This window comes from Narcine bancroftii, chromosome 1 (genome assembly GCF_036971445.1).
Source record: "Narcine bancroftii isolate sNarBan1 chromosome 1, sNarBan1.hap1, whole genome shotgun sequence".
Classification (NCBI taxonomy): Eukaryota; Metazoa; Chordata; class Chondrichthyes; order Torpediniformes; family Narcinidae; genus Narcine; species Narcine bancroftii.
The window spans coordinates 42,344,619-42,362,036 of NC_091469.1; the positions used below are offsets into that span (position 1 = coordinate 42,344,619).

General features: G+C 40.2%; 1 protein-coding gene across 2 annotated transcripts in view; it reads left to right on the forward strand.

The window, feature by feature from the left end:
* The window catches only part of LOC138757481 (A disintegrin and metalloproteinase with thrombospondin motifs 3-like), a 262,759-nt gene that overhangs the window by 204,000 nt on the left and 41,341 nt on the right, over positions 1-17,418 (forward strand). For both annotated transcript variants that reach the window (XM_069924904.1, XM_069924894.1), the window contains exons 12-14: positions 6,046-6,191; positions 7,050-7,225; positions 7,314-7,447. In XM_069924904.1, the coding sequence (XP_069781005.1) occupies positions 6,046-6,191; positions 7,050-7,225; positions 7,314-7,447 (456 nt within the window). The remainder of the gene's footprint in view (positions 1-6,045; positions 6,192-7,049; positions 7,226-7,313; positions 7,448-17,418) is intronic.

Below are 17,418 nucleotides of genomic sequence, written 5' to 3' on the forward strand. Positions count from 1 at the left end.
GCACCAGGATGTAGTCCAGGAGGTGCCAGTGTTTGGATCGGGGATGCATCCAGGTGGTCTTAAGGCTGTCCCTCTGCTGAAAAAGGGTGTTTGTAATGACAAGCCGCTGTTCTGCGCAGAGCTCCAACAGGAGGCGCCCATTGTCGTTGCACTTGCCGACGCCATGCTTGCCCAGGATTCCTGGCCAGGTTTCTGAGTCTTTGCCGACACGAGCGTTGAAGTCGCCCAGGATGACAACCTTGTCGGCTGTAGGGGTACGTTGGATGAGGTTGCGCAGGTCGGTGTAGAACTTGTTCTTTTCTGCTGGTTCCGCCTGGAGGGTTGGAGCATAGACACTGATGAGGGTGATGTGACGCTTGTTTTGAAGTGGGAGTCGCATGGACATGATTCGGTCCGAGAGGCCTGTCGGAAGGTTTTCGAGTTTGGAGGCAATGAAGCTCTTGACCATGAAGCCTACACCAGATAGGCGTCGTTCATCCGAAGGCTTGCCAGACCAGTAGAGTGTGTAGCCCGCGCCGCGTTCTTGGAAGCTGCCTACATCTGCCAGGCGGACTTCACTGAGAGCGGCTATGTCGATGTCAAGTCTGAGGAGTTCATGTGCAATGAGGGCAGACCGACGTTCAGGTCGATGGCTGTCAGTCTTATCTAGCATGGTTCTGATGTTCCAGCATGCTAGCTTGAGTTTGTGAGCATCTTTTGAGGGGGAGGACGTGGAGGGGGAGGACGTGGAGGGGGAGGACGTGGAGGGGGAGGACGTGGAGGGGGAGGACGTGGAGGGGGAGGACGTGGAGGGGGAGGACGTGGACCTGTCCTCGGGCCTGCGCAAAGGAGCTTTTAGGTGGAGTGCAGTGCGCGCAGTACTGGCCCCACCCTTTACACCCATGGTTCGTGTGCCGTGGCCAAGCAAGCTGGGACGTGGCAGCGAGGTCCTTGGGTCGTAGGTTTTATATCGGAGTGGCCTTCTCCTATGCAGGTTTCTTACCCGGGCTGGAGGGGCCTGCCTCCCCTCCTAGGTCGGTCCATACTGCCCGGACCGGGGCCTCCGTCTGCCTCACTCGACCGAGGCCGGGGCCGCCGTCTCCCCCTTGCTCCTGCCCCGATCGGGGCCGCCGCCGTCTACCCTTCGCCCGGACCGGGGCCGGGGCCGCTGCTGCTCTCCCTGTGCCTGGACTGGGGCCGCCGCCTCCCACTCCCTGTCCGGACCGGGGCCTCCGTCTGCCTCACTCGACCGAGGCCGGGGCCGCCGTCTCCCCCTTGCTCCTGCCCGTATCGGGGCCGCCGCCGTCTACCCTTCGCCCGGACCGGGGCCGGGGCCGCCGCTGCTCTCCCTGTGCCCGGACTGGGGCCGCCGCCTCCCCCTTGCTCCTGCCCGTATCGGGGCCGCCACCGTCTACCCTTCGCCCGGACCGGGGCCGGGGCCGCCGCTGCTCTCCCTGTGCCCGGACTGGGGCCGCCGCCTCCCCCTTGCTCCTGCCCGTATCGGGGCCGCCGCCGTCTACCCTTCGCCCGGACCGGGGCCGGGGCCGCCGCTGCTCTCCCTGTGCCCGGACTGGGGCCGCCGCCTCCCCCTTGCTCCTGCCCGTATCGGGGCCGCCGCCGTCTACCCTTACAAACTCCTTACAGACAGCTCCCAGAGCACCTATGGCATAAGGAATACTTAAAGTGGTATGTGAGTGGAAAAAGATTGAGAACCACTGGTGTAGATGCTTTGGAGAGAGTGCAGAGGAGATTTACCAGAATGTTGCCTAGATTGGAGAACGGGCCGTATGTAGCAATGTTAACAGAGCTAGGGCTTTTCTCTTGGAGCGATGAAGGATGAGGTGACAAAATAGAGGTCTACAAGATTATGAGGGGTTTAGATATGGTGGATATCCAGCATCTTTTCCCCTGGGCAACAATAGCAAATACCAGAGGACATTTATTTAAGGTGAGTGGAAGAAAGTTTAGGGGAGATGTCAGAGATAAGTATTTTGACACAGAGAATGGTGGGTGCCTGGAATGCATTGGTGTGGGTTGTGGTAGATTGTGGCACAATAGCAGCATTCAAAACAGTAAGCACATGGATGTATGGAAAAAATAGAGGGTCATGAATGTGAGGAAGGGGAAATTAGATTGTTGTGGAGTAAGTTTACACAGGTCAGCACAATATTGTGGGCTGAAGGGCCTGTACTGCACTGTAAAGTTCTATGTTCTATATAACTAATTTGTCATTCAGAATTAGAGGTCAAGTTAATTTAGAAATTTATTATAGGTTCCCACAAATGTTATTGCCATTTTAGCAATGGCAATTCGATCTCTTCAAAACACTAAAGTCAACAATATAGATATTAATTGATGTATCCAAACAGCTTACCTGAATTTGCCTTTTCAATCAATGTTAATGATCTAATTTAAAGAATCAGATTACATCTATACCAGCCATCAGTTGTATAATCTGGGTGGGCTGGGATAGGTGCAAATTGCATTGGCCCTCATCATAGGGATTTGTGCTCTGTCCCTGGACTCAGCAATGACCTCAAGCTCTTCGTGAATTCTATGTGACATTGCACAGATGTAGAGATCAGAGGGGAGCTGACCCATGAAGATGGTGAGACCTGTTATTCTCTACAAAATGGATGGCCATAGGCAAATACAAAAAGAAAATGAATGGCACAGTGACGGAGTAAGGAGAGCTGCCGCCACATAGTGCCGGAAACCCGGGCTCGATCCTGATCCCTGGTGCCGTCCGTGGAGAGTTTGCATGTTCTCCCTGTGGCATCGAACAAACAACACTACAGCTCAATACAGGCCCTTTGGCCCTCTGTTGTGCCGACCTTGTATTCCTAACAAAAAAAAACTAAAACCTTCCTACCTCGTAACCCTCTATTTTTCTTTCATCCATGTACCTGTCTAAAAGTCTCTTAAGAGCCCTTCATGTTTCAGCCTCCACCACCACCCCTGGCAAGATATTCTAGTAATCCACAACTCTCGGTGTAAAAAAAAACTTAACCCTGATGCCTCCCCTAAACTTTCCTCCCATCACTTTGCACAGATGTCCTCTGGTGTTTGCTATAACTGTTCTGGGAAAAAGGTGCTGCCTGTCCACCTTATTGATACCTCTAACAATGTGGGTTTCTCCTGAGTGCTCGTTATCTCCCACATCCCAAAGACTTGTGGGTTGATACATTATTTGGAAGAATTTTTAAACAATGGGATTAATGTAGCTTTAGAATAAATGCGATTGGCAGTTGCATGGACTTGTTAGGCTGAAGAGCCTCAGTTCCTGCTCTATATCTCCATGATTCTATGATAATCCAGTCCAGTGGTGCATGATACAGCAATGCACCTATAGGATTTACCTTGTTTGAACCATTACACAAGGACCTGAAACCAATTGCTCACTGCATTCTCATTTCCCCTGTTATATTTCATTGTGTCGGGGTTTTTCTTTTCCTGGTGGCCAATCATGTCTACTAACTGTCTTTGAAAATATAAAAGCCAGCTGTGTGGTCAGGTATTTGACATTTTAGCTCCTTTCTGCATGTTAACTGAGGGTAGAATTTAAATGCTCTTTTTGTGATCACATAGGTTTCTCTCTGGTTTCCTCCAAGGTAAAACATAGAACTCAACTAAGCAGTACAGGCCCTTCGGCCTACGATATTGTGCCCACCTATATACTCCTACCTAAAAAAGTAAACCCTTTCTACCTGATAACCCTCTATTTTTCTTTCATCCATGTGTCTAAGAGTCTCTTAAATGTTCCTAATGTTTCAGCATCCACCACTGCCTTTGGCAAGGCACTCCAGGCATCCACAATTCTCGGTGTTTAAAAAAAAAAACAACTTACCCCTGATGTATCACCTAAACTTTCCTTCCTTCACTTGGTGCAGATGTTCTCTGGTGTTTGCTACTCCCACCCTGGGGAAAAAGGCACTGGCTTCCACCTTCTTTGTGCCTCTCAGAATCTTGTAGACCTCTATTGAGTCTTCTCTCATCCTTCTTCACTCCAAAGAAAAAGCCTTAACTCTGCTAACTATGCCCCCATAAGACATTTTCCAATCTAAGCAACAACCTGGTAAATCTCCTCTGCACCCTCTCCATAGCTTCCACATCCTTCCTATAATGAGGTGACCAGAAATTAACACAATACTCTAAGTGTGGTCTCACCAATGATTTGTAGAGCTGCAACATGACTTCTCAACTCTTGAACTCAATCCCCCGACTAATGAGGTCAGGCATCCCAATAGACCTTCTTAACTATCCTATCAATCTGCACAGCATTATTGAGAGATGCATGGATTACGAGCCCAAGCTCTGTTCATCCACATTGTTATGTTTCCTACTATTAACCACGTACTCACCTTCTGGTTTGATTTTTCATTACCTGACGCTTATCTGGATTAAACCTATCTGCCACTTTTCTGCTCAATTCTACATTTTGCGCCTATATCCCTTTGTAACCTACGACAACCTTTAACACTCTCCACAAGTCCTCTAACCTTCATATAATTTGCATACTTACTGATCTATCCATCCACTTCTTCATCTCATTCATTTATAATGATCTGGAGTTCATCCAGCTCTGGCTCCAGCTCCCTAACTCGGTCTCCCAGGAGTTGCAGCTGGATGCACCTCTTGCAGGTGTAGTCATCAGGGACAATTGTGCTGTCCCAGATTTCCCACAAGCTGCACTTAGAGCATTCCACTACCCTAGCTGCTGTCTTCATTAACACTTCAAAATTTAAATTCAAAGATCTTAGCTCACTAGAATCAAGCTCACCGAAGCCTTTGGCTCAAAGTCTCAAATCCCACTCCTATCCTGAACTACCCACACACTAGTTGTTCTCCTCTCTGAGCTACCCACACACTAGTTGTTCTTCTCTCTGAGCTACCCACACACTAGTTGTTCTCCTCTTGAGCTACCCCTCTTTTTATTTGTCACTGCCCCTTATCTTAATTACTCCTCCCACAAATCACCCTTCTGTTTATCCCTTAATTTGCCCTCAATCACTTTTTAAAGGCACTCCCCTCAAGCTGGCTCCTGACACTCCCAACTCTCTTAAGTCCCACGCTCCTCCACTTTCAGTAATGCTCCCGAGATCGTCTTTCTGTTCTTCACATACGCATGGAATGCCTTGGGGTTCTTAATCCGACTTGCCAAGGCCTTCTTATGCCCCCTCAAACTTTCCTAAGTCCTTTCTTAAGTTCCCTCATGGCTACAATATAATTCTCATGAGCCCTTCCTGTTTTTTGCTTCCTAAATCTAATATATGTTTCCTTCTTCCTCTTAACTAGCTGCCTCACTGGTTATCTCAACCACAATTCACTTTTCCTACCATCTTTTCCCTGTCTCTGAGGGACAAACCTATCCAGAACCAAGGCAAGTGATTCCTGAACATCCTCCACATTATGTCTGTACTTTTCCCAGAGAACATCTGTTCCCAATTTACTCTCCCTAGTTCCTGCCTTATCCCATCATAATGAGCCTTTCCCAAATTAAACACCATTTACCTGATCTCAAAGTTCTGCTAGTTGTTTATTGCCAACTCCTGCTGTGGGTAGGAGAATCGGAGGTAGAGAGTGGGAGGAGATGGGCATGTGGAAGGAAACATTTTTACAGAGAAATTAGTAGGGAAGGAATGGGGTACAGAAGGGGGTGTTCTGATAAACAGCATGTCCTCAATGGGCTAAATGGTTTCTAAGAAAATAGGAAAAGGAAATATAATTCAGCATGGAGACCTCTAAATAAATGAAGACCTGCAGACTTCAAGGGCTAGCAGGTGTATAAATACAGAACCATGATCAATAAAAATAAATATATGTAAAAATCAAACTTTAGAGCATGAACACACTGGTATAGTGAATGCAGACATGCTCTGACTACACGCAAATGCAGAGTCTGGTGCACAAGTGCAGTGAAGAACTACTATAGTAAATGATTTGAGAATGCAGTGATGCATGGCCAGCAGAACACATGATGTATAATTACTACACTCTTGAATTCATGATTTGTTTTCTTGACTAGTACAGTATCAATTATTGAAAATGTTTGATTTGATCTCACAGTGGTGCTACCAGGGTCACTGTTTGTGGAAGACTTCACAGCAGTTAAAGCAAGATGGAAACTGGGGATCATGGAGCAAACTCGGGTCCTGTTCTCGCACCTGTGGATCAGGTGTTCGATTTAGAACACGCCAGTGTAATAACCCAGCGTAAGTGGTGTCAGCAATACTAGATGTTTTGTTAAAGGTAAGGTGCAGTGGCAGTGCTATTCTCAATAATTGTGGAGATGATTGGAAAGTTCACCTGGGCAATCATATTCTACATCAGTTATAGATTTGTTTTCTACTTGTAATTTTCGGATGATGATCCTCCATTCATTGCATTTTTTTCTGGATAAATGACTTTTTGTTTATTTTCAGAGAGTTGCTGCAGTTTTTGTTTCCTCCTTCCACTCTTAGCTGTGTTGAGACCCAATGCTACATTTTGGCAGCAAAAGAAAACTTCAAAACGTGCATGCCTTTGCTCCAAGAGATCATGGTTATCACCCCCTCCTTGAACCAGTAAAATGGTTGAATTTCTGCCTCAGTGCAACTTTACTGCATCATTATCAAATTGCTCGATTTCCTTAATATTCAGAAATGAACTGGTTCTTATTTTTGGAAGTCCAAAGAGACTGGGTGGGATAAGTTTGACTAAAAAGAATTACATGGCATTCAAAAGCTTTTAAGGTCGGTATATTTGTAATATACTTATAATAAGATTATGTAGGATTAAATTTTAATTGTGTTGCTGCTTTATTGAAAGTAGACAAAATTCTGCTTTATATACTGATTAGATTTAATTACACATAATCTTGTGGATAAACTTTTAATTGGGTTAGTCAATGAATAGCAGATGCAAAATTCCCAATTACACACAATGATAATATAAGATTTTTGGGAAATATTCCAGCTAAAAGTGAATTGCATTAAGATTCATTGATCTGTCAACCTTTTATTATTTCATTATTTATTTTATTATAAATATATAAAAATTATAAATATTATTTATTTCATTATTGTGATCAGGCCTGCCAATGGTGGTCAGGATTGTCCTGGTATAAACTATGAGTATCAACTGTGCAGCAAAGAAGATTGTCCACGCCATTATGAGGATTTCCGAGCACAGCAATGTCAAAAAAGGAATTCCTACTTTGAATATCAGAACACCAAACACCATTGGCTTCCATATGAACATCCTGACTGTAAGTTAAGTCACAATCTTTGCATTTGCCAAAAGTCATTTCAAAAAGGATGCACTGAAAGTGATCTAATCATACTGATTCATTTTAGCAATAAAGAGATGCCATCTGTATTGTCAATCCAAAGAAATGGGAGGAGTCGTCTATATGAAACAGTTGGTTCATGATGGTACTCGCTGTTCCTATAAAGATCCTTACAGCATCTGTGTAAGAGGGGAATGTGTGGTGAGTAAGATTTATAACTTGGCTCAAGGATTTGCATGTAAATTCCAAGCCAATATTTCAGCTCATTTTCTGATTCAAGTTTTCTGGTCACACAACTTCTTGGCTGTGTGTGAGTTTAGTGAACCATGCTACTAATGTAGAAATAAATTGCGGTCATTCAGTTATTTTTTAACTTTTTTTCAAAAAAAATGTGGGAAGTTAGAATGATTCGAGATAGCTTTATGCAGATTTACCAGCTTGTGTTTGGATGAGTCACTTTCAAGTTCATTGTTACATGTACCTGTAATGATCGAGTGCTAGTGATCTCCCTGACCACTAGAGAGAGTCGGAGACCAGTTTGTAGCTGCTCTGTTGGATTCAAGGTAGATGCCTCCACATGGCCGCGGGTTCTTTAGCTAATAAAGTATAGTTGTTTTAGAAGAACCCAAGTTTCTTAATTACAATAAAAGCATCATCTGATGGTACCAGGAGTAGGAGGGTCAGAACAGCTGGTTATTGGCCAGGGAAAAATGCTGACATAGACAGGATGGTCTCAAGCTGTGAGACCTGTTTGAGACATCATGCAAAGCAGAGAAATGAACTCAATAATAATTGACGTACCAGCAGAACCATGCCAGAAAGTTGGGACTGATCTATTCCACATGGATGGAAATAATTACTTGCTGGTTATTGATTATCTATCGAACTATCCGGAGATTGTACTGCTTCCTAACATGTCTACTGTTCAGGTGATCAAATATATGAAATCAATCTTTGCAAAATCCTCAAATTGTCTGCAGTGTCAATGGTCCATGCTACATAGAACAATACAGAACAGTACAGGCCCTTTGGCTCTCGATGTTGTGTCAACCCATGTATTCATTCCTTAAAAAAGTTCTAAACTCTCCCTACTCCATAGCCCTCTATTTTTCTTTCATCCATGTGTCTGTCTAAGAATCTCTTAATTCTCCCAATGTTTCAGCCTCCATCACCTTCCCCAGCAAGGCATTCCAGGCACCCACAACTCTCTGTGTGTAAAAAGAAAAATCACTTCCTCCTGATATCTCCCCTAAACTTATCTCTCTTAATTTTGTACATACTGTCCTCTTGTGTTTGCTGATCCTACCTTAGGAAACAGGTGCTGACTGTCCACCCTATCTATGCCTCACATAATCTTATAGACCTCTATCAATTCTCCTCTCATCCTTATACACTCCAAGGAGAAAAGCCCAGCTCTGCTAACCTTGGCTCATAAGACTTTTTTTCCAATCCAGACAACATCCTGGTAAATCTCCTCCACACCCTCTCCATAGCCTCCACATCCTTCCTATAATGAGGTGACCAGAGCTGAACACAATATTCTAAGTGTGGTCTCACCAGAGGTTGCTCACCAGCATCCCATGACTTATTAACTATCCTATGAACCTGTGTGCCGACCTTGGGAGATGTATGGATTTGAACCCTAAGATCCCTCTGTTCATCTACACTCTTAAGCAACTGACCTTTAACCCTGTAATCAGCTTTCTGGTTCATCCTTCCAAAATGTATCCCCCCACACTTATCTGGATTGAACTCCATCTGCAACTTTTTTGACCAACTCTGCATTCTGTCTATATCCTCTTGTAACTTTCTACAACCTTTAGCTCCATCCACAACTTCTCCAAACTTCATGTCATCCACAAATTTACTGACCCATCCTCTCCATTAGTTTACACACCACTGTCATAAGATTCATTGGTCCATAATTCCCAGGATTCTTCCTATTACCTTTTTTTAAACAACATTTGCCATTCTCAAATTCTTCAGCAGCTCCCCTGCAACCAAAGAGGATTCAAAGATCATAGCTACTGCCTCAGCTATCTCTTCTCTCACTTCTCACAGCAGCCTGGGGCATATCGTGTCTGTGAATAGGATAATACAATCTTGATGTTTTTAAAGAAGATCGAACACTTCGCCTCCTTAATCTCCACATTGTCCAACATATAGTCATGTTCAATTTCAACCTCTCCATGATCAAGGTCCTTTTCTCTTGTGAATACTGACACAAAATATTCATTTCAGACCTCCCCAACTTCATCTGCCTCCAGGCCCATTGCCTTTTTTATCCTTTCTCGTCATCCTTCTGTTCTTCACATACACTTGTGAACGCCTTGGGATTCTCCTTAATCCTATAGGCCAAGGCCTTCTCATGCCCCCTTTGAGCTCTTCTAAGTACTTTCTTCAGCTCATTCCTGGCTTCCATATACTTCTCATGAGTGTAATGGATCTGTGTTAATGTTAATATTTAGATTAATGTTAAGCTGTATTTCTTATAAATATGTCTTGGGTTATTTGTGAGATGGTTACAGGGTTACACACACAGGTCACAGCAAATTTGCAGAGAACCATTGTACTCAGATAAGAGAGTTAATTCTTGGAATCGACGCATTTGGAAAGCAGACCAATAATGGAACTGAAATGTTCTAAATTAAAACTCAAGTACCAGCTGTGTATTTAAAAGCGATTAAACCTCTTGAACAGAGGAGAGGTCAGACAAGAAGTTTTGCAGAAGTGAAACAAAACTGTTAAGGATTCATTATATGGTCATATTGTTTCCAAGAATTGGGACTGACCTCCTTGATGATGTAATGTCACATGATTTAGAGAACTATATTATCAAATTCAGACATTTTTGGATCAGTTTTCAGAAGTTAAGACCCTGTGTGATGTACACACATAAGTTGGAACCTTGTGAAAGACAGGTTTGAATTACAGTTACCAGAATTGGTGCTGTTATGTGTTACTCCAAATAAAAAGGGAATACAGAAAATAAGTAGATTTCAAAAGGGAAACCACTTTTCCGGCTGCTCTTTTGAAAATAATGAGTGCAGCCTCATCGTGGAAAAATATCCGTGACTGTTAAGAAAAAACTGAAGAAGAAGAAAAAATTGTCTTCCTGGAAAGACAGGACTTGTATTATCCTATTCACAGGAGATACAACATAATTGGTTTTTAATTAAGTAAGTCGACTTCTCATTTGTGTCCAGAAGGTGGTCACTTCTGTTTGAAGAATCTCTCAGAAGGATGACATGTCGAAAGAATTGTAAGTTCAAAGAGGCCTGAAGAAATTATGTTTAAAAGCACTTTGTATTATTTCTGACATTAAAATTTAAGACCTTCAAACAAGACCAAAAGGATGCTGAAGTTTTAAAATTGACTTTTCAGAGTTTGAGACTCTTAACACTAACACTAGTGTGCGCGTGTGCACACACACACACCTGTGTCTTTGTTAGTGCGAATAAAATCTCTCAAGTCTCTAACAAAATTAAGAGGGTTATTAGGTTGTTAGTTCATGACATGAGCTCTTCCAGTTTCCTGCCTCCTATATCTAATGTATGCTTTCCTTTTGACTAGTTGTCTGACCTGTTTCATCAGCCTCTGTTCCCCTTTTCTACTATCTTTTCCTTGACACAGTGGGACAAATCTATCATAAACCCTGCACAAGTGGTCCCTAAACCTCCTCCACATTATTTCTGTGCTTTCACCCTTGAACATCTGTTTCCAATTTATTCTCGCTAATTCTTGCCTCATCCCTTCATAATTAGCACTCCCCAGTTAAGCACTTTCTCATTTTGACTGGTTTTATTTTTTTCCATAGCTATGTTTTTTTTTATTTTTCACACTATAAACTATATTGATCAAGATACATACAGACATTTTTCTTCTTAAATATATACAGTGTCATTTTCTCCCCCTTTTTCCCCTCTCCATTCGCTCCCTCCCTCACCCCCTTCCCCATTTATTTGAAGTTCAATCTATAAGATACATTAAACCCGTTAAAAAATGTTGTCACTTAATAAAAATAAACAAGAAATTCTTCTCCTTCTGTCATTTTAGGTGGTGGAAATCCATGGTAGGATTTCTCTATTTTATTTCATGTATGGCTCCCATATTTGTTCGAATATTATAATGTTATTTCTTAAATTATATGTTATTTTTTCTAATGGAATACATTTATTAATTTCTATGTACCATTGTTGTATTCTCAAGTTGTCTTCTAATTTCCACGTTAACATAATACATTTTTTTGCTACAGCTAGGGCTATTCATAACAAATCTTTTTTGTGCACCATCCAAATCGAGTCCAAATTCTTTGTTTCTTATATTACTTAGGAGGAAGATCTCTGGGTTTTTTGATATATTGCTTTTTGTGATTTTATTTAATATCTGGTTTAGATCTTCCCAAAATTTTTCCACTTTCTCACATGTCCAAATTGCATGAATTGTTGTTCCCGTTTCGTTTTTACAGCGAAAACATCTGTCTGATACTGTTGGGTCCCATTTATTTAACTTTTGAGGTGTGATGTATAGCCTGTGTATCCAGTTATATTGTATCATGCGTAACCTCATGATTATTGTATTTCTCATAGTTCCGGAGCATAGCTTCTCCCATGTTTCATTCTTTATCTTTATGTTTAGATCTTGTTCCCATTTTTGTTTAGGTTTACCATTTGTTTCCTCGTTCTCCTTTTCTTGCGGTTTGATGTACATGTTTGTTACAAATTTTTTAATTATCATTGTGTCTGTAATCACATATTCAAAATTGCTTCCTTCTGGTAAGACTGTTTCCCAATTTGTCCTTCAAGTAGGTTTTCAGTTGGTAGTATGCAAACATTGTATCGTGAGTTATATTTATCCTTCATTTGTTCAAAGGATAATAATTTATTTCCCAAAAAACAATTTTCTATTCTTTTGATCCCTTTTCTCTCCCATTCTCTAAAGGAAAGGTTATCTATTGTGAAAGGGATTAGTTGATTTTGCGTCAATATTAGTTTTGGTAGTTGGTAATTTGTTTTATTCCTTTCTACATGAATCTTCTTCCAAATGTTGAGCAGATGATGCAATACCGGTGAATTCCTACGTTGCACCAATTTTTCATCCCATTAATATAGTATATGTTCAGGTATCTTCTCCCCTATTTTATCTAGTTCTAATCTGGTCCAATCTGGTTTTTCCCTTGTTTGATAAAAATCTGATAGGTATCTTAATTGTGCTGCTCTATAATAATTCTTAAAGTTTGGTAGTTGTAAGCCTCCTTGTTTGTACCATTCTGTTAATTTATCTAGTGCTATCCTCGGTTTTCCCCCTTTCCATAAGAATTTCCTTATTATTTTCTTTAACTTCCTGAAGAATTTCTCTGTTAGGTGTATTGGTAATGACTGAAATATGTATTGTATCCTTGGGAAAATGTTCATTTTAATACAGTTTATCCTTCCTATCAGTGTTAGTGGTAAGTCTTTCCAATGCTCTAAGTCGTCTTGTAATTTTTTCATTAATGGATGGTAATTTAGTTTATATAGATGGCCGAGATTTTTATTTAGTTGTATACCTTGGTATTGCATTACTTGTGTTTGCCATCTAAATGGCGATTCTTTCTTAAAATTTGTGAAATCCTATTATTCATTGGCATTGCTTCACTTTTATTTGCGTTGATCTTGTACCCCAATACTTCTCCATATTCCTTCAATTTCCTATGTATTTCTTTTATTGATATTTCTGGTTCTGTTAAGTATATTATAACGTCATCTGCAAATAGACTGATTTTATATTCCTTCTCTTTTATTTTTATCCCTCTTATTTTATTTTCTGTTCTTTTCAGTTCTGCTAGTGGTTCTATAGCTAACGCGAACAGTGAGGGAGATAGTGGACATCCCTGCCTTGTTGATCTGCTTAAGTTAAATTGTTTTGATATATATCCATTTACTGTCATTTTTGCCAATGACCCCTTATATAATGCTTTAATCCAATTAATATATTTCTCTGGTAGGGTGAATTTTTGTAGTAGTTTGAATAAATAATTCCATTCTACTCTGTCAAAGGCCTTATCTGCGTCTAAAGCAACCGCTACTGTTGGAGTTTTATTTCCTTCTACTGCATGAATTAAGTTAATAAATTTACAGATATTGTCTGTTGTTCGTCTTTTTTTAATAAATCCAGTTTGGTCTAGATTTACTATTTTTGGTACATAGTCGGTCAATCTGTTTGCTAATAGTTTAGCTATTATCTTATAATCTGTGTTATGTAGAGATATTGGTCTATATGACACTGGTGCAAGTGGATCTTTCCCTGTCTTTGGTATTACTGTAATTATTACTGTTTTGCATGAATCTGGTATGTTTTGTGTTTTATCAATCTGGTTGATTACTTCCAGGAGGGGAGGAATTAATAAGTCTTCAAATGTTTTATAGAATTCTATTGGGAATCCATCCTCTCCTGGTGTTTTATTGTTCGGTAGTTTTTTTAATATCTCCTGTAATTCTTCTATTTCAAATGGTTTTATTAATTTATTTTGCTCCTCTGTTTGTAATTTCGGTAGTTCAATTTTAGTTAGAAATTCATCTATTTTGTCTTCTTTCCCTTCGTTTTCAGTTTGATGTAGTTGCTCGTAGAATTCCCTGAAGTTTTCATTGATCTCTGTTGGATTATATGTAATTTGTTTGTCCTTTTTCCTTAATGCCAATACCATTCTTTTAGTTTGTTCTGTCTTAAGCTGCCACGCTAGAATTTTGTGTGTTTTTTCTCCTAGCTCATAATATTTCTGTTTTGTCTTCATTATGTTCTTCTCCATCTTATATGTTTGTAGTGTTTCATATTTTATTTTTTTATCTGCCAATTCTCTTCCTTTAGTTGTATCTTCCTTTATTGCTAATTCTTTTTCTATATTTGTTATTTCCCTTTCCAACTGTTCTGTTTTCCGATTGTAGTCCTTCTTCATCTTAGTTACATAACTTGTTATTTGCCCTCTGATGAATGCTTTCATTGCGTCCCATAGTATAAACTTATCTTTCACTGATTCCGTATTTATTTCAAAGTACATTTTAATTTGTCGTTCAATGAATTCTCTAAAATTCTGTCTTTTAAGTAGTATGGTGTTTAATCTCCATCTATACATTCTTGGTGGGATGTCCTCTAGCTCTATTGCCAATAACAGGGGTGAGTGGTCCGATAATAGTCTAGCTTTATATTCCTTTTTCCTAACTCTCCCTTGAATGTGGGCTGATAACAGGAATAGGTCTATCCTTGAGTATGTTTTATGTCTACCCGAATAATATGAATATTCCTTTTCCTTTGGGTGTTGTTTCCTCCATATATCCAAAAGTTGCATTTCTTGCATCGATTTAATTATACATTTGGTTACTTTATTCTTTCTGTTAGTTTTTTTTTCCAGTTTTATCCATGTTTGAGTCCAAATTAAGGTTAAAATCCCCTCCTATTAGTATGTTCCCTTGCGTATCTGCTATCTTCAAAAAGATATCTTGCATAAATTTTTGATCTTCTTCATTAGGTGAATATACATTGAGTGAATTCCAAAATTCTGAATATATCTGACATTTTATCATTACATATCTCCCTGCTGGATCTATTATTTCCCCTTCTATTTTGATTGGTACATTTTTATTGATTAATATAGCTACTCCTCTGGCTTTTGAATTATATGATGCTGCTGTTACATGCACTATCCAATCTCTCTTTAATTTCTTGTGTTCCACTTCAGTTAGATGTGTTTCTTGTACGAATGCTATATCAATTTTTTCTTTTTTCAGTAAATTTAACAGTTTATTCCTTTTGATTTGGTTATGTATTCCATTAATATTTAAAGTCATATAGTTCAACATAGTCATTTCACACTTTGTTTATCTTTCCTTTCCGTTTCCTCATCACCACCTTCCCTTTTTATCCATTTCAGCTTTTTTTTTGAACACATTATAAGACAATATTTCTAAAACATAAAATATTTCCACTATTCTCATATCTAAAATTCCTTTAACCCCAATAGTCCCTCCCCTTTCTGAGTTGCCCTTTGTTCCTTGTCGGGCAACCACATCTCCCCTCTCCATTTGGATTTGCGAATCCGCTCGCAAGCGTCAACTGATTTCACAGTGACCGTTATTCTCCCCCACCCAGCCCCCCCAGAAAAGATTTTAATCTTCATATATAACAAAGGTCACTCTCTTAATTCCCTCCTTACTTCCTTTCTTCCCTTACTTTCCCTTCTTAGTTCTTACTTATACTCTATTTTTTATATATATATATATATATATATATATATATAGTTTGTTGTCATTTTTGTTCTTGTTACATCTCTTCATCTCTCTGTCTGTTTTGTAGTTGTTCTGCAAATTTTCGTGCTTCTTCCGCATCCGAGAATAGTTTGCTTTGCTGCCCTGGGATAACTATTTTAAGTACCGCTGGGTATTTTAACATAAATTTATAACCTTTTTTCCATAGGGTCGTTTTTGCTGCATTGAACTCCTTCCTCTTCTCCAGGAGTTCAAAATTTATATCTGGATAGAAAAAAAATTTTGACCCTTGTATTCCAGTGGTTTTTTTGTCTTCTCTTATTTTTTTCATTGCCTTCTCCAATATATTTTCTCTTGTTGTTTATCTTAGAAATTTTACTAGAATGGATCTTGGTTTTTGTTATGGTTGTGGTTCAAGGGCTAATATTCTGTGCGCCCTTTCTATTTCCATTTCTTCCTGTAATTCTGGTCTTCCTAGGACCCTGGGGATCCATTCTTTTATAAATTCTTTCATATTTTTGCCTTCTTCATCTTCCTTAAGGCCCACTATCTTTATATTGTTTCTCCTATTATAGTTTTCCATTATATCTATCTTCTGAACATACAGCTCCTGTGTTTCTTTAACTTTTTTATCAGATTCTTCTAATTTCTTTTTTAAGTCATCTACCTCCATTTCTATGGCTGTTTCTTGTTCTTCCACCTTGTCTACTCTTTTCCCTATTTCTGTCATGATCATCTCTAATCTATTCACTTTTTCTTCTGTACTTTTTCTTCTTCTTTTTATTTCACTGAATTCTTGTGACTGCCATTCTTTTAATGTTTCCATATATTCTTTAAAAATGTTTTTATCCATGTACTGTCCCTTCCCTTCATCTTCCATTTCTCTGTGTAGAGTTTGATGTTCTCCCTCCTCTTCTTCTGTCTCCACTCCAGGATCTGTGTCCGTTACCTCTGTCTCTTCTGATTTTCTTGTTGGCTTGTTTATTTTATTTTGTTGGGTATTTTTGTTCTTCTTATTTTTATTAAAGGTGTCTTGGTGTTGGTCTTCTTCCTCTGGGTTGGTCATCTGTTGTTTCTCTGATTTCCTATTTTTATTCTCTTCCTTTTTGTTCCCGTTATTTTCTATGTTTCCCTGTTGAGAGTCTTGCTGTCATGTTATACTTGTCTGTTTAAGCTGTGGAGATTTACTCCTCAGCTGGTCCCCCCTCCCGTCAGTGTTGTTTTTGTCTTGCGCGGTTGCGCACTTTTGTTTGGCTCCGTGAGCCATTTTTGTAGTTCGGAGTTTCCACTGACCTCAGGGAGCGAGCTTCTCTCTCCACGGCGGGCCTCCTCGTACCGGTAAGGCCTTCACCTTCCTCCTCCGACGTCCTTTCTTCTTCTTTTCTTCCCGTTGTTTTTGGTTTTTCTTTCTTCGCTGCCATTTTCTCCACACTTTCACTTTCACTTTGTTATGGTTTCTATGTTTGTGCCTTTGTTTTTTCTCTATCTTTTTTTTTACTTTTCTGGAGAGGGCTAGAGTTCCCCTACCGGCCACTACTCCATCACGTGACTCCTCCCTTCCATAGCTATGTTGAATCTAAGGGAGTTGTGGTCACTCTTATCAAAATGTTCCCCCACCGAGAGGTCCACCACTTTACCAGGTTCATTACCCAGAACCAGATCCACTATGACCTCTCGTCTCATTGGCAGTCCACATACTATCAGGAATCCTTCTTGACCACAATTGACAATTTCAGCCCCATCTATCTCTCTTGCAGTCAGTAGACGCCAGTAAATATTAGGGAAGTTGAAATCACCTACAACTATACCTTGTATTTCCCACACCATTTAAAATATTCCTGCTTATCTGCTCCTCAGTGTCCCAAGGGCTATTTGGGGCCTATAGATTACTCTCTTCCTGTTTCTAACTTCCACCCACACTGGCTCAGTGGA